The 17,409-nt window shown below is 49.3% G+C and overlaps 1 protein-coding gene and 1 pseudogene across 6 annotated transcripts in view; both read left to right on the top strand.

The window, feature by feature from the left end:
* The window catches only part of GATAD2A (GATA zinc finger domain containing 2A), a 112,609-nt gene extending 97,204 nt beyond the window's left edge, over nt 1-15,405 (top strand). For 5 of the 6 annotated variants that reach the window (XM_028132396.2, XM_054717237.1, XM_028132397.2 and 2 more), the window contains 10 exons: nt 1,621-1,753; nt 1,880-2,011; nt 3,882-3,971; nt 4,608-4,739; nt 4,909-5,076; nt 6,939-7,218; nt 8,969-9,267; nt 9,928-10,002; nt 10,290-10,485; nt 13,792-15,405. In XM_028132396.2, the coding sequence (XP_027988197.1) occupies nt 1,621-1,753; nt 1,880-2,011; nt 3,882-3,971; nt 4,608-4,739; nt 4,909-5,076; nt 6,939-7,218; nt 8,969-9,267; nt 9,928-10,002; nt 10,290-10,485; nt 13,792-13,922 (1,636 nt within the window). In that variant the 3' untranslated portion in view covers nt 13,923-15,405. The remainder of the gene's footprint in view (nt 1-1,620; nt 1,754-1,879; nt 2,012-3,881; nt 3,972-4,607; nt 4,740-4,908; nt 5,077-6,938; nt 7,219-8,968; nt 9,268-9,927; nt 10,003-10,289; nt 10,486-13,791) is intronic. The other variant, XM_054717238.1, reaches the window with a different exon arrangement.
* LOC129149382 (60S ribosomal protein L36a-like) lies at nt 11,307-11,750 on the top strand (annotated as a pseudogene).
* Nucleotides 15,406-17,409: the final 2,004 nt, after the last annotated feature.

Raw genomic sequence — 17,409 nt, 5'->3', positions numbered from 1 at the left:
CTCAGGGTCTAGTCCTCTGTGAATGTGCAGCTCACATCAGGGACAGCAAAGGCGGTTTAGTGGGCTATTAAGCAGCAGTTCCCTATAACTCTGCCCCTGCTTTGCTGGGATGTAGTGAAAGGAGTGGGACAACTTCTAGCTGTTACTCAGTTAACTTTACCAAGTTTGTTCTCTGGGCAACAGTGCCACCTAGCGGACCAGTTTGGTCCTTGGTTGATTTTGCTGCTAAGGGAAAGATTTGATTCCTTCAACAAGACTTGAAGCCAGACCTGAAGGGAATGTTTACATTGTGCCTTCAGCAAATGGAGCCGCTTTGTTGGGGGCGAAGTGCCATCTCTGGGACCCTTTGATTCTGTGTATAGTATCAGTGACACCATAGCAGAGGCTCAGATGTGCATATATGTCTTAGGAGACTTGGGTGTGGACAGGGTTTGGGTAAGAGGGTGAGAGTAATGGCAGGGGTGGCCTTGGCACCGGACCAGTTCACCCACTGTTAGAGCATGGGGGGTAGAGGTTGCTGGAAACCAGTTTGTGAGCAGATCAGATAGATGAAGAGCACCCAGATTTGCAAGATAAAATGTGTTCTGTATTCTAGTCTATTTCAAAACATGTAGCCACGTTACCACTGGAAGGTTGAAGGGGCCACATGTGGTCCAGGAAGGACCTCAGCCAGGATCTATGGCCATGTGTTTGTTTCTTTGTTTATATTAATCCTCACCCGAAGATATTTTTCCCATTGATATTTTTAGAGAGAGGGGAAGGGAGGAAGGCGGGGGAGGGGGGGGACATTGATGTGAGAGACACATTGAATGGTTGCCTCCTGCACACCCTCTGACCGGGTCTGGGGTTTGAACCTGCAACCCAGGTACGTGCCCTTGTCCAGGAATTGAACCCATGACTCTTCAGTGCACTGGCCGAGGCTCTAACCACTGACATTTTTGTTTGTTTGCTTGTTGTTTTTTTGTTGTTGTTAATCCTCACCTGGGGATATTTTTTCCCCATTGCTTTTCAGAGAGAGTGGAAAGGGGTGGGGGGGACATGGATGTGATGTGAGAGACACATTGACTGGTTGCTCCCGCATATGTCCCAACTGGAGGTGGGGAGCATGACCACAACCCAGATATGTGCCCTTGGCTGGGAACTGAACCTGTGACCTTTCGGTGTGCGGTCCAACACTCTAGCCCTGGCTGGAGTTGCTCACTGGTTAACCACTGACGTTTTTAATTCAACACCTAGCCATATTGTAGAGGAAAGAGTGGTGGTGGGTGGTGTTTTCCAAAACGTCTGTGTCACCCTCAGACATATAGGTGTCCTCATCCCTGGGGACATAAAGGCAGGCACCAAGAACAGTCCCAACTGGAACTGGGAGGAGCCGAGCCATAAATATGTGGGTTTGGGTACTGCATGGTGAGTACAATGAGAGAAGGCAGCCTAGATGGGTGGCAGAGAGACTGACTATCAGGGAGGACACAAGGAGAGATGCTCCCACCTGTAGGGCAGTGTGCTTGCCATCTCCTTGCTTTGTCTGTGTTTTTGTCTGGGCATCTGGAGGGGTTCTGGGGAACAGAGTCCAGCACAGTCAATGTGCTCTGGTAACAACCCGCCGTCCCTGCTCCACAGTGACATGAAGTCCGAGAAGAGAGCCCCCTCGCCTGATGTGATTGTGCTCTCCGACAACGAGCAGCCCATGAGCCCGAGGGTGAATGGGCTTCCGAAAGAGGCCTTGCAGGAGACCAGCACTGAGGACCTTATGGTGAGTCTTGTCCCCCTGCTAGGGAATACTCCACTGAACAGCATCTCTGAATATAGCTGGTGACAGTGGGGCCTGTGCTCCTGGGTGCTGGGCCTCCCTCTCAACCCTGTTCTCTTGCGCTTGCAGAAAAGCAGTCCTGAAGAACGAGAAAGGATGATTAAGCAGCTGAAAGAAGAGTTACGGTTAGAAGAAGCAAAACTCGTTTTATTGAAAAAGTTGCGGCAGAGTCAAATACAAAAGGAAACCACCACCCAGAAGGTTTGTGCAAGTCTGTACCTTCCTCAAGGGTCAGTGGAAGCCATTCAGAGCTGGGGTCGGAAAGGCTGGTCATGGGGGACGGGTTTCCTCGGGGGCATGAGGGTCTGAATAGAAACTTTAGCTAACTACAAAAGGTCCCATTTTGTATTTAGCTAAAAGGATGTCAATGAGAGGATATTAGAGTCCTGCTTAGTCTAGAATGTTCCAGATCTGAGTACATAAAACTCACTTCCTGTAAAAACATCAAGGGAGTAGAAAACAGATAGATGTATGAAGCTGCTGGAAGCACCCTTCAAGGTTCAGAGCTCTGTCCTGAGTTTGTTTTTAAGTCCTTCTTTAAAAAAATATATTTTATTGATCTTTTATAGAGAGGAAGGGAGAGGGATAGAGAGTTAGAAACATAGATGAGAGAGAAACATCAATCAGCTGCCTCCTGCACACCCCCCACTGGGGATGTCCCGCAACCAAGGTACATGCCCTTGACCGGAATCGAACCTGGGACCCCTTAGTCCGCAAGCCAACGCTCTATCCACTGAGCCAAACTGCCCAGGGCCTGAATTTGTTTTTAAAAAGGCCTCCTGCCCTGCGGGTGGCTGTGCTGGCCTGAAGAGGCTGCTGTGTTTTAATCTGGGCATCTGTGTTTTAATCTGGGGTTGTGGACAGGGCTCTGTCCCAGTGCCTGAGGTTCTTTGTGGTTCTGCTCTGAGCTCACCCTGTGAACTTGTAGGGCAAGTTCGTGTTTTGTTGGATTTCTGGGAAGGTTTATGATTGGTTATGCAGCTGCCCTTATCATAATCACTATCACGCCCTAGCTGGTTTGGCTCAGTGCATAGAGCGTCGGCCTGCAGACTCAAGGATCCCAGGTTTGATTCTGGTCAAGGGCACATTCCCAGGTTGTGGGCTCGGTCCCCAGAAGAGGACATGCAGGAGGCAGTCAATCAATGATTTCCTCTCATCATTGATGTTTCTGTCTCTCTCTTCCTCTCTGAAATCAATAAAAATATATTTAAAAAGAAAAAAAACCACTATCACTAAACCAGGAAAGTGATTACATGGTAGGCAGGATGGCTGACAGAATGTGTAGAACTCGTATTCCCTAAGAGAGAGGGACAGAAGAAAGACACTCACTGGTCTGATTTGGGGGCTTATTTGAGTTCCCACCCCACTCAGTCAGCAAGTGGATGTGGCCTGACTGATGTCAGTTAATCTCCTGGTGGACAGAACCTGCCTATTGTTTCCTTGTCAGTTGTTGAAGATAAGGTAAAGTGACCCAAGTATGTCACTGTCCCTTCCCTAGTGGAATGTTACTTTAAGAATCCCAAGGTTGGGCCTGGCTGGTGTCGGTCAGTCGTTGAGTATCGACCTATGAACCAGGAGTCACGGTTCAATTCCCAGTCAGGGCTATTGCCTGGGTTGCAGGCTCGATCCCCAGTAGTGGGCATGCAGGAGGCAGCTGATCAATGATTCTCTCTCCTCATGTTTCCAACTCTCCCTCTCCCTTCCTCTCTCTGAAATAAATAAAAACATATTTTTAAAAATGTTAAAAGAACCCTAAGGTTGGTATTAACCTGTCCAGGCCCTGGGTCCTTTCCCATTGCCTGCCTTTCCTGCCCCCTGACAGGCAGAGCCACAGAGTGATGGCAGGAGTCCCCAGGGGGTGGAGTGGTGTTGGAAAAGCTCTCCTCTGCCCATTTTTGTACATGTCAATTCCTGTCGCAGATAGGCAGGGGTCACTTACCAGGCTGGAAGCAAAACCTTTGCAAACTTAGTACCTTTGGAATAGGAAGAAAATCAGTCCTCCTCCATCAGGATTATGGGGTGGGCAGGACTGATGGCTATCTCATCTACCGAGTATCCTGCTCTCTTGCAGCCCACAGGCTCCACTGGGAGCACCGTGACCACCCCTCCCCCGCTCGTGCGGGGCACCCAGAACATTCCTTCCGGGAAGCCATCACTTCAGGTCAGTTCCTTCCTCATCAGGCTCTTGAGGAGCCCTGTAAAAGGCTGCCTGTTCCTTCTGATTAGACCGGGTTAGGTTTTCCTGCTGGCGTCCCCAAAATAAATAATGCTTACGTTCCCAAACTAAAGCCACCATTGACATCATAAACAAATCACACCAACAGATGGGAGGCCCTACCCATGACCACCCCTTTTGAGACTGGAGAGAGAACTAAGTTCCTACCTAAACATATTGGGCTCCCTTCATTCAGAGTCTCCCAAAGGCAGTGGGATCTTGACCCAGCAAGGCTCCTGGCCTCCTCTGCTCAAAGGATTCTCCTTCCCAGCCATAGGACTGAGGTCTGGACAGGGGCCCAGCTCCCCTTAAACAAGCCTGAGCCCCCAGCTCACACCAGCAGGTGGCAGGTGCCTGTCCTAATTGGCTGGACTCTTGCTCTGGTGGGGCCTGTGTCTTGACCGAGCCCATGTTTATAGGTCTCTTGTTGGAGTCTATGTTCCTTGTTGCTTTTATGGGTTTTCTATTACCTCCTCCTTTTTTGGTTAATAAGTATGTGCTTTTAAAAAATAGTAAACCTGTTTTGTTTTTTAAAAAAAAACACCCACATGTTAAGATATGGGGGTTGGTATCTTTTGACAGACCTCTTCGACTCGAATGCCTGGTAGTGTCATCCCACCGCCCCTGGTCCGTGGTGGGCAGCAGATGTCCTCAAAGCTGGGGCCGCAGGCAAGCTCACAGGTCGTCATGCCCCCACTTGTCAGGGGGGCTCAGGTGAGCAGGGGTGCACCCTTGGGACAGGAATATAGCCAGGCAGCCCCAAGCAATGGTTTACCTCACATAAACAACCCTTTCCAGTTCTTAGGCTGGGGCTGTGAGCCCAACCTTTTCCTCTACCTCCCTCCATTGTCCCTCATTGTCTTGTCCCCACCCCATCCCACAGCAAATCCACAACATCAGACAACATTCCAGCACGGGGCCACCTCCACTCCTCCTGGCCCCCCGGGCGTCTGTGCCCAATGTGCAAATCCAGGGACAGAGGATCATCCAGCAAGGCCTTATCCGTGTTGCCAATGTCCCCAACACCAGTCTGCTCGTCAATATCCCACAGGTGAGGGCCATGCTCTGCTGACATGGGGAGTGTGCCATGCAGCTGCCCCCAAAAGGTCCCCCAGTCCTGAGGCACAGTGGGGTGGGGTGGTGTGACCTCAGAGCCAAGTGAGGCTTTGGACACCCCTTGTGGTTTGTACGTGAGCTCCTCTGGGCCTGTCAGGCATGAAGGTCACAGGCAGATATTCAGATCTGCTACATGACAGAGGTGGAGAGTTGCTGAGAGCGTGAGGGGTGCAGACCTGAGCTGAGATGGGAGTCTGAGGTCTTGGGGAAGGCAGGTTTGGGGGATAGATAGGGCTAGCTAAGGTGTTTGGTGGGCCTGGGGATGGCTGGGGGCACTAGAGCCTTTCCCACACTTACCCCCTGTGGGCACAAGCACATGAGGATCATGTGTCTGCAAATGTCCTCATGGCACCAGTGTACCTATTCTTATTCACAAGTCCCTTCAACTCCGGACAAAGACTCTGAGATGGGGTGGGTTTGTCCCCACCCAACAGAGCCAGGAAGATGGGATGGGGGGCCAATAGGCTAGAAGCAAAGCCTCATTGACAGATAAAATTATTGGGTATGCAGGGGCTTTTGCTGATGGGCGAGTCAGCTTCTCTGCCTCCATTGGCCTAATATATTCTTGCCTGCCTTCTCTAGGTCAGGATCAAGTGCAGTCCTGCTACCACATAGTGATGTCCTGGCAAAACAAAAGCTTGACCTATACAAGCAGTTTACCCCATAAACCTTGATCCGCATCTCTCCCAGGTGCCAGACCCTGTTCTCAGCTCAGTGTGCGGGGAGGATGGAAGAAAGCAGGCCAGCAGCAGTGGTGCCAGGGGGTTCTGTTCGCAGTGGAGTGGTGACCCCAAGGAGGGGTCAGGGGAGAACTGGCTGGTTGATCAATGAGGCATTGGCTAGGTCAAGATGCTGTGATGGCGTCCTCTGTGTTGACGAGTCTCTTTGACTCTGAGACCTTCTGTGGGGGTAAGGATCCTAGGAAAGCATCTGTGCTTCCTAAAACCTGTGATGTATTATAGGCAAGTCATCAGGTGTGTGCATTTTCCTGGGGATGGTGTATGCAGCTTTCCTTCAGATTTCCAAAAGGGTCCTCTACCTTATGAAGCTAAGAGCACTATTGTGGTCAGTTTCAGATTTTGGGGAGAGCACTTGACAGTGTTGGGGGTGAGTGAACTGGAGCAAGGAGACTATGGAGCGTTGGTCACTGGGGTCTAGACAAAGACGATAAAGTAGTGCAGGAATAGCAAGGGTTGAGGTACAGTGGGGTGGTACGGTGTGACCTCAGGGCGAGAGGTTGGTGCAGGAACTTCTCTCTCCTGCAACCCTGATAAAGACATTAGCATCTCCAGATAAGCACACACAAAGATGCTCACAAGGGAAATGCCACAGATGACACTTGAGCCACCATTGCACCCCTGTGAGGAGGGAGGCTGCCCAGACCTGTGCTGAGAGGAGGGTCAGGCCATAGAGCTAGGATAGTGGCCATGCTGTCTGGGTTGGTGCTGTGGGGACATTGCCAAGGGGATGCCCACTGTCTTGGTTATAGTGATGGGTTGCTTTATGGATATCCTCCTGGAAAAAGGTAGCAAATTAAAGATTTTTTAATGTGTGTGGTTTATTGGATATCAGCTAAGCCTCAACAGTGTATGTACAAGATTGGTCATTTCATAGAGTGAATGGTTTAATGCTACTCTGCCTGCTGCTCACAGGTATCAAGCAGCTTGGAATTTCTCTCTCAGGGACTCATTAATTAGTGCAACTAATGGTGCTGACCTGGGCTGTGGGTGCAGCGGTAGGGCCTGCCTCAGTGCAGGTTACCCCTAGCACTCTGACCAGGTTGTTATTTCCCAAAAGCCATCCCCAGCCTCACTGAAAGGAACGACAGTCACCTCTGCTCAGGGCAACTCCACCCCCACCAGCGTGACTTCTGTGGTCACATCTGGTGATTCTCCAGCCAGCCGGCAGGCGGCCGCCAAGCTCGCACTGCGCAAACAGCTGGAGAAGACGCTGCTTGAAATCCCCCCACCCAAGCCCCCTGCCCCAGAGATGAACTTCCTGCCCAGCGCTGCCAATAACGAATTTATCTACCTGGTCGGCCTGGAGGAGGTGGTACAGAACCTGCTGGAGACGCAAGGTGAGTGGGCCCTGAGCTAGGATTGTTTTCATCTCTTGCCACTGAAGTTTCTGTAACATATGTTTTTTTCAATGTACAGCACCTGTCTATGCACCTGTGGTGCACCCAGAGCTGTCTTAAAGATTGGGTATTTTAGATGCTATGGGTAACATTGCATCATCAGTTCTACTTGCTGTGAGGTTTAATAGCTTTTTTTTTTTTTTTTTTTAATCCTCACCTGAGGACATGTTTAGATTTTAGCAAGAGAGGAAGGGAGAAAGAGAGAGAAAACATCAATTGGTTGACTCCCATGTGCTCCCCAACCAGGGATTGAACCTGGAACCTAGGTTTGTGCCCTAACCAGGAATCAAACTTGCAGCCGTTCAGTATACTGGACAATGCTCCAACTAATTGAGGCACCCCGCCAGGGCAGAAGTTCAACAGCTTCTTAAACACATTGCAGGCACCTTTCCTGTTACGGCCTCCTGAGAGCCAGGCCCTGGTGAAGCTCAAGATCCCCACATACATGGTCCAGGGTGCCAAGCAGCAGCACTGTGATGTTGGTGTGGGCAATGAGGAGGAATGCCTGCCTTAGACTGACATGACAGGCTTTGCTTCCAAACAGGAAGTCAACACAGGGGTGGAACTTTCCAGAGCTTTGAGTGTTCTGAGCACTCAAGGTGGGAGAGGGTACCTACACTTAAGCCAGACTCAGTAAATAACCCTCCTTGTAAACAATTTGGAAAATGTACCTGTATGGTAGGAGCTTTTAGGAATAAAAGAGCATAAACAGGATAGTGAGCAAAAACAATATTGAAAATGGAGGTAGAGGCCATGTTAACCCTTAGGGGGTCTCCACCAGCCACTGAACTGGGGACACTTGTGGCCTGAGATGGAGCTGATAGTGACATGAATTGAGCAGCCAGCCTGAACCCTCTTCCTGTGTGATCTTTTCAGATGCGTATAGCTGAGGAGAAGGCATAGTGAGAACTTGTCCAGGGGAACAGAGGAGGGGCTGACAGACTCCACCTATCAATCAGGTTACCTTGAGGGACCACAGAGAGGGGTGCAAGCTCTGACATGGCCTGGATGTATGTCTGGCTCCCTTTGGTGTCTTCTTAATAATGAATGGTAATATTATTAGCAAAAGAGCTGCTGCGAGCCCTGGCCGATGTGGCTCTGTGATAGAGCATCGGCCCACGCAACGAAGTGTTGCCGGTTCAATTCCTGGTCAAGGCCACATACCTGAGTTGGTTTCCCTGGGCTGGTGTGGGAGACAACCAATCTCTCCCCCCCCCCCCGCCCCCACCCCTCCTCTGTCCCCTCTCCTCTTTCTCTCCCCCTCTCTCCCTCTCTCCCCATTCCTCCCTGTCCCTCCCTTTCACTCTCTTTAGAAATCAATTGAAAAAATATCCTTGGGTGAGGATTTAAAAAAACCCTGCTGCTGCAAGGCTTGTATAGGAAGGACAGGCGGGAGGCCAAGTCAGGACGAGATGCCTCCCTGTCCTACACTGTGGCTGGGCAAGGCCATTGGGAGAAGCCAAGCTGATGGCACTATGTAATGTTTTTGAGAGTGGTACCAAGGATGCCTGACCTACAGCATTTCCAAAGTATCTGTACACAGTCGGCATCTACTGAGGCTTTGGTTTTCTGATAGCCATTGAGCCACCTGGCTTGGGGTGCTGCCCCTCTTCTATCCTGCATGCTGGGTAGTGGGGGTTCTGATTGGCATCTTGTTCCTTTGATGTGAGCCCACCCATCTGCCCTACAGCAGGCAGGATGTCAGCTGCCGTTGTACTGTCCCGGGAGCCCTACATGTGTGCGCAGTGCAAGACGGACTTCACATGCCGCTGGCGGGAGGAGAAGGGCGGTGCCATCATGTGTGAGAACTGCATGGCTTCCAACCAGAAGAAGGCGCTCAAGGTGGAGCACACGAGCAGGCTGAAGGCTGCCTTCGTGAAGGCACTGCAGCAGGAGCAGGAGATCGAGCAGCGCCTTCTGCAGCAGGGTGCAGCTCCTGTGCAGGCCAAAGCTGAGCCCGCCACCGCCCCACATCCCACTCTGAAGCAGGTGAGCTCTTGTCTAGGAGCCAGAGTTGTGACCTCTGGGAACTTGACTGGGGCCTCATCCTCCAGGAGAGATGCTCTTCCCTGGCAGGGAAGTTGTCGCTAGCACACAAAATGTCCTGGCGTTCTGTCCACACTCGGCAAGCATCTGCCTGATTGTCAACTGCGTCTAAATTGCGTTTAATGGTGGTGTTTAGTGGTGAAAATACTAATTTGCAGTTTTTTTAGATTTTGTAGCTTTCACGTTCATTGTGCCGCCGACAAGTACTTCTTGTCTATAAGGACTTTTCTGAAAGCCCCATTGAGATACAAAAGAGGCGTTCTGAAGAAATGTTCTAGCTAAATTAAGGAGAGAAAGAAGTTTGAAATCAAGTTGTTTTTTTTTTTTGGCTGCTTTTTTTAATGCTCTGCTTTCTACCCCATATAGATCCAAAGCTTTGTGTTGGCAGTTTTTTGTATCCTTGGAAGTCATTTGTAATTCACTAATGACCACATCTTCTCAAGGTCCCTATAATAGTGGGAGGCCACACTGTCCTCGGGAAACGGCCTGTCATATGGGGACTAGGCCTCGTGTGGCCACAGCTGCTGCCCTTTGGTCACTCTAGGTTGCCCTGGGCTGGCCTGTGGATGGTGCTGATCTTGATTTCAACCCCCATTTGTATAGGTCATAAAACCCCGGCGTAAGTTGGCGTTCCGCTCAGGAGAGGCCCGCGACTGGAGTAACGGGGCTGTGCTACAGGTCAGAACTACAGTGCTGGGAGTCCCCTGCACCAAGCCACCAACCAGCCCTCACGCCCCAGTCCGTGACCACGTCAGCAGCCTGCGTCTGTCTCTCTGTTTCTCTCTCTCTCCCTCTTTCCTTCCCCTGTCCCCTTGGTGTAACTTACCTGGTCTCCTGATTTTGGACTTTAGGGACCCCGTGTGGGTGGGAAGAGGTCGGCCACAGCAAGGAAAGGCTGCACTGAGCACCTCACCCTCTACCTTTTCCTTTCCCACATGAGCCATTGCACCCTCTTTCCATTGCAGGCCTCCAGCCAGCTGTCCCGGGGCTCGGCCACGACACCCCGAGGCGTCCTGCACACGTTCAGCCAGTCGCCCAAACTGCAGAATGCAGCCTCAGCCACAGCTCTTGTCAGCAGGACCGGCAAACATTCCGAGAGAGCCGTTAGTTCTGGCAAGGGCAATGCCACCTCCAACTGGAAGAAGGCACCCCTGAGTACAGGTAGGTGGGCAAGCCCCCAAGGGGCTCAAAGTAGGGACCTTGCCGTGGATGGGTCCATCCCTTTCTTATTTTAGCAAAGACTTGCACATGATGAAAAGAAATGGCACAAAGGGCCCTGAACCCCAGACCTACTCCCTGAGAACAGCTGCCTCCAACTCTTCAGCTGAATCTCTCTTGTTCACCAAATCTCTCTTGTTCACTAAATAGGATGACCTCAACAAGTGGCAGCCCTGCGTGATACTAAGTAGCCCTCAGTGTCTCCACACCCAAACTCTTAACCCTTCACTCAAAACATAGGACAGGCCCAGTTCAGGCAGTTACTCCCACCATCCAGTAGACTTCTGGCAGCGCAGATGTTTATCTATCCCCTTGTCTCCTGGCCCCTGGCAAAGGGAACACCTGTTTTTACTGTTAACTTGTGCCTTTTCTGCTATACTATTTTTTGTTCATCCAGATAGTCTTTTATTTTCTGATCTGTGGGCCACTCTTCCCACCTTCTTCTGGCTTGGACAGATCAGGTGGTACAAAGTACAAAATAGAATAAGAATGTAGGGGTGAGGAGGGGAGTTTAACTGAGGTGGGGAGGCACCTTGCATGTTCAGCCAGTCGCCCAAACTCCTGGGGAGACAACATTTTAAGAACAAGCCCAGGGGATGAGGAGGCGCTCAGGCAGATATTTTTAAATCTTCCTCAGTCCTGCCATCCTGGGTCATCCTATTTTAAAAGTTTCTTATTTATGTGCTAGCATTGAGATGAACATTCAGTATTTCTGTCCATCAAAAATGAAGAAGTGACTTTCCCTGCTGATAGCGCTTGCAAATATGGTGAATGTTCCTAAAACCCGCTGAGCTTTCCGTAGGAAGTGTGGTAGGCATCAACCCCACAACGTGACACCGTACAAGAAGGGCAAGGCTTCCTGGGTGCGCAGGGAGAGCAGCGTTATGACAGGAAGCAGAGTGGCTATGGTGGGCAGACTAAGCCGATTTTCCGAAAAAAGGCTAAACTACAAAGAAGATTGTGCTGAGGCTTGACTGCGTTGAGCCTAACTGCAGATCTAAGAGAATGCTGGCTATTAAGAGATGCAAGCATTTTTAACTGGGAGGAGATAAGAAGAGAAAGGGTCAAGTGATCCAATTTTAAGCTTCATATTTTGTTTTATTATATGACAATAAAATCTTGATATGTTCAGCAAAACAAAAAAAGAAAAAGTGAGCCCAGCCAGTGTGGCTCAGTTGGTTGAGCATTGTCCCATACACCGAGAGGGTGCCAGTTCAGTGCCCGGTCAGAGCACGTGCCTGGGTTGTGGGCTTGACCCCTAGTGGACATGCAGGAGGTAGTCGATCAATGTTACCCTTTCACATGATGTTTCTCTCTCTCTCCCTCTCCCTTCCTCTCTTTAAAATCAATAATAAAAATATTAAAGTCAAGGCTGGGTGTGGCTCAGTGGTTGAGAGTCAACTTATGAACCAGCAGGTCATGGTTCTGTTCCAGGTCAAGGTACATGCCCAGGTTGCCTGTTCAATCCCCAGTAGGGGGTGTGCAGGAAGCATCCAATCAATGATTCTCTTTCATAATTGATGTTTCTATCTCTCTCCCCCTCTCCCTCTCTGAAATCAATAAAAAAAAAATTTACAAAAAAAATACTAAAAACACATAGCAAAACGGGAAAGTGAACGGTAGACACAAAAGGCTGAGCAAAGGAGATGGGTGAGAGCGCTCATTTGTGGGAGTGAGCACATGCCACGCCCCTGTAGGAAGAAGAAACGCCATCATAGAGGAACCCTAGTTAGACCTGAGAAAGTAGGGCTGTTTAGACCTGAGAAAGTAGGGCTGTTTGTGCAATGGTAACACAGGAACCCACTGTACATGCAGCTGACCAGAGTCTCCCATAGGAGAGGAGCTTAGGAGAATAAGATATTCATCTGACCACAGAAGAATTTGGACCACCTGGAAAGCAAAGAGCATTTGTAAATACTAGGCAAAGATACTTTTGCTCAGCAAGTATAAGATACATACAACTAAGAACTCACAGGCTAGTTAGAAATCCTTTTTGTGGGAAATTTAGAAGTATATGAAATGGGAAAAGTCAAGTATGAGTATATGCATGTGTACACTGTGATAGCAATCATGTGAACCCATGTGTGCACGCACTTAAGGGTGATGTTTGAAAGGGAATATGAAGGAATAAATAGTTGCTGTGTTCAACAGTCAGATTAGAGGTAAAAGTGTCAAGGCTTAGAAGCCACATTTCCCAGGAGAGTTCTGCCAGAGCTCCAGGTTACCCTGTGTTTCTAGGTGGTGGGTTGAGAGAAACTGGGTGGGATCTAGTTGGTGGTGCTGCCTTGAGTATGCAGAGAGGACTCTAATGCATTTGACCTCAGAATCCTTGTTCCACAAAGTCTATTAACCTCCACCAAAAATACTCTGGGGAGAGCCCTGCTGCTGTAGCTGGGGATCCAGGGCAGTCCTTAGGCCAGGCCAGCCAAAAACCTGTGTGCTGGTGTGTGTGTGTGTGTATAATCATTTTCCAGTTGTAGAAGTGATACTTTGGGAATATTTAGATAATATGAAAAAGGAAGATGATGGCAATGGCTGGTATTTTCTACTCCAGAAGAACAAATACAGCAGAGGCCTTCCTCAGTTGCCTCTTCATTCACATGTCCTACATGTGAGTGTCCTACAAAGGGATTACGCTGTATGTGCCATTCCGTGCCCCTCTGAATGGTTTAATTAGAGAATGTTACCCTATTATTTTTGATGGCTGCATGGTATTCCATCATACTAATTTCCCAGTTGTGTAGTTCAGTCATTTGTTATTTTTCAGTTCTAAATAGCACTGTGGTAGCCACCTCAGTTAACAGAGCTCTCAAATAGCCTATGGAATTATCTGTTACTGTAGCAGAGGCTAAGAATATTGTAAAGGAGATTGAGTTATTTCTTTTCTCTTTTTTTGTTTATTTTCTTTTGTTTGTTTGTTGTTTTGTTAATCCTCACCCGAGGATATTTTTCCATTGATTTTTTTAGGGAGAATGGAAGAGAGGAAGAGACAGAGAGAAACATTGATGTGAGAGAAACACATCAATTGGTTGCCTCCTGCACGAGCCCTGACCAGAATCAAACCTGGGACCCTTTGGTCTGTAGACCGACAGTTTATCCACTGAGCCAAACTAGCTGGGGCAAGTTATTTCTTAAATTCTCTTCAGTTCTGAGGTGGGCTTTTGGCTGCCCAGGCTTGGTTGGCCCAGTCCTCCTGGGAGCCTAGCCCTGACTGGGACCATCTCAGCCTGTTGCTCTGTTCTGTTGCAGGTGGGGCGCTTGCGTTTGTCAGCCCCAGCTTGACAGTGCACAAGACCTCCTCGGCTGTGGACCGCCAGCGGGAGTACCTCCTGGACATGATCCCGCCACGCTCCATCCCCCAGTCGGCCACGTGGAAATAGTGTGAGCCGGCCTTGTGGAGAACAGGCTCCCTCTTCCTTCCCACCTGGCCCGCCACCCTCTGCTCGCTGGGGAAGACATCCTGCTCCCCAAGAGAGCGAGCAAGCGAGTGTCTGCCACACTGCGGAAGCAAGAGCTCCCTTCATTCTTGGCTGCAAAGTCTTGTGGCTGGAGGGCCGCTTCACAGGTGGATGAGGATTATTATTACTGGGGGACCTTTCCCATGGGCTTTCCTCCTTTCTTTGCCTTTAGTTTGCCCAACACCAGCAGAAAATTGGACTTCGGGGGCTGTTTCTGCTCCCGCCCTCCTCTTCAGCCCCCTCAGGGCACATGGGCAGCCTGGACACTGTGACACACTCGGGCAAGACCGGAGCTCGGGGCTTTTGAAGTTGAGTGGACCGTTGTTTTCTTTTTGCTTTTTCCCCACCTTAGCCTCCCAATCTTTGACTGCCTTCCTTCACGGCAATCTCTAGGTTGACAAGTTTTTTTAATCACCTCATGATGATGGAGTTTAAAGTAAACCATGCAGACCCAGGGGTTCCTGCCGAGCACGGCCCTCATGCCCCAGAGGATGGGCCGCTGACTGACCAGCCCTCGTTTGCTCCAGCAGAAGGCCTGTACTGCTGCTCGTTCTGGAGACCCCCAACCTCCCACACTTAGCAGAAGAACAAACTGCAACCCAGACCCAGCCAGAGTGCCTGGGATCCTGAAAGCCACGCTGCTGCCCTTGGAGAAGGGAGTAGAGAAATGGCAGCAACATACAGAGCCTGAGCAGGAAGTTGGAGGGGCGGGCTATTGTGTTTTTTTTGTTGTTGTTGTTGTGGTTTATTTTATTAAATTTTTCCTTTTCTTTTCCTACTTATTTTGATAGACAACATCCCAAGCTGCCCTGGCTTGTGCTCCCATCAGGTGTGTCAGGTGGGGCGATGCCCCTGCCCTCACAGACTTTAGGGTTTCCGTTTGGGTCTAGTTTAGAACCTTCCCTTAAAGGAGGGCCGTGCTGCCAGTGTTCGCCTTCAGACTTTTTTTTTTTTTAACCCTCTTTAGAGTCTACAGAAATGTCTTACAAAGGATCAGGTCTGCTCTAAGTCGTGTTTCATTTTGGTTTCTCCCACTCCTTAAAAATCAGTTCCATGAGGAAAGGCAGATGTCATGTGTGAGCTGCACACAGCGCCAGCTCCAAGCACATGTGAGGGTGTCCCATGTGTGTGCACATGCATGTGTTGGCGTGGAGACGGGATACGTCGCTCCCCACTTCAGCTCCTGCCCTGGTTTTCCTGTCCATGCAGTTAGGGACTTAACTTAAAATCCTTATTTTATAGGGCTGCCTTTGAACACATTGCTTCAACATTCTAATAAAGGCTCATTTAACCCCCTCTCATGTGTGAATATCAGTGTTTAGAAAACATTTTTAATGTGGTCGAAGACCTAGCTTTGCAAAATGTTCTAATTTTTTGTTCTATAAAACCCTGAATTTCTCATTGATTTTTGTTTTGAGTATATGGGCTGAAGGGAGGGGAGGGCAGGGAAGTGTGGCTTTCATAACAAAATGCAGGGATTGGGGGAGAAAGGGAAATTAATATTCAGGAGTATGGGGAAAGGATGTGTTTATACACCAAAAACTCAAAGAGTATGCAAGCATTTCTATTTCTTGCTTTTCTGTGTGTGTGCATGCACACGCGCGAGCCTGGTAAATAAATACCCATCTTATATACTACCCTGAGCTGTTAGCCCTCTCTGTTCAGTTACATGGGCCAAACTCCAAATCGTCCAACAAGGAGCACTGGGCTGGCCACTCCCAGCAAACAGACCTCAGTTATATGCAGTAACTGAATCAGGTGTCTGGGCCAAAGTCACTCATGCACCGGAGGGGTGCATTTTATTAAAATGCCAGCTAAAGTTGCCACCACCCTCCCATCCAGATTGACTGGGTCTGTGACTCGAGGCATATGTTGATCCCCAGCCCCATCAGAACTTGGCTCAACCGCGCTCAGGAACCACCTCTTATCTCACCTTGCCGGACCAGATCACCTCAGGCAGAGGACAGGACAGCCAGGCCCTGGCTTTGCCTTCTCCATCCAGCCCAGCATCCCTAGGCACATTCCCATCAAGGACAACTTACTAGGATGGAAATGTAGCTTTTTAAAAAGGGCAAACTCAGCTGGTGTGGCTCAGTGGTTGAGTGTCAACCTATGAATCAGGAGATCACAGTTCAATTCCTAGTCAGGGCACATGCCTGGGTTGTGGGCTCAATCCTTAGTGGGGGGTGTGAAGGTGGCAGCCTATCAATTATTCTCTCATCATTGACATTTCTCTCCCTCTCTGAAATCAATAAAAATATGTTTTAAAAAATTTCGACCATCTACAGGGATGGTAATAAAGGACAGTGAACTGCTTTTAAAAGAATTTTTTAAAAGGGCAAGAACGTGAGAGGCTTTAGTCCCAAGCATGTCAAACTCATGGCCTTTGACATGCTTGCTTTAGTCTTTAGTTCATTTCTACCATTTTAAAATTCCACACACACCACCACCACCCCCACCCCCGTATCTTCAATTTCCCACTTTGCGTTGTAACATCTATGATAAGCCCTAAATGGGTATTTATGTGATGGACTTTAAGATGTTTCAGGCAAGGTATTGTTAAATACCTCTCTGGTGTGGGGTTTGAATATACTAGGAAAGGATGTTAACAGTAAGTGTGTTCTCTCAGTAGCCAAGTTCACCCCCTGAAAAATCTGCCACAGTGCTGGGGTCCTGGTTTCCCCCAGGAGTGTCAGGGCTGAGAGGCCTGGTTTCCAGAAGCAGTGAGAACGTAGGAGCCTCTAGGCTCAAATGACAATTTTAATGGTCCCAAGTTATCTGGGACACAGACTGCTGACAGCAGCTAGAAACTTAAAAATGTCACCATTCTGTGGACTGGGGTGTGGGGTTCACAAGCTTATTCCCCATTTTGATGGGGAGCAGGTCTGAAATGGCCATGTGCATATGTGTATGTTCACAGACATGCATACCCCCTTGGAGCTGCTCATGGTTCTGGCCATTCTGACCATGTCATGGGGACTCTGGACCTCATTGTCCCAACTGTGAAGTTAGGACCACACCTTTGACAAGGCAGAGAATGGCCCTTCTCCAGGGGCCTCTGATTCACTCTCCAAGATCTTGAAGCAAAAAGTGCAGAGAAAATGAAAGAGGCTATTGAGTACAGCCCTGCCCTGTGTTCCACACATCTCTCCTATGGGCAGTGACAAAGGGAGGAGTTTTTTGTGTAAGTAATATAAGCATCCTCATCACAGGGGTGTGTAAGTAATGGAAATGGTCTTTGCTGTTGCACCATAGGGTTTTGTGTGTGTGTGTGTTTTATGCCAAGTTATATGCTGCACATGACTGCCTAAAGAACTCCGACCGAGCTTTCATTAAAATAACAGCTATGCCCTAGCTGGTTTGGCTCAGTGGATAGAGCATCAGCCTGCGGACTGAAGGGTGTTGGGTT

The sequence above is a fragment of the Eptesicus fuscus genome, chromosome 6 (assembly GCF_027574615.1).
Source record: "Eptesicus fuscus isolate TK198812 chromosome 6, DD_ASM_mEF_20220401, whole genome shotgun sequence".
Lineage (NCBI taxonomy): Eukaryota > Metazoa > Chordata > Mammalia > Chiroptera > Vespertilionidae > Eptesicus > Eptesicus fuscus.
The sequence above is the reverse complement of the archived record's forward strand: the minus strand, read 5'-3'. Positions and strand labels throughout refer to the sequence as shown.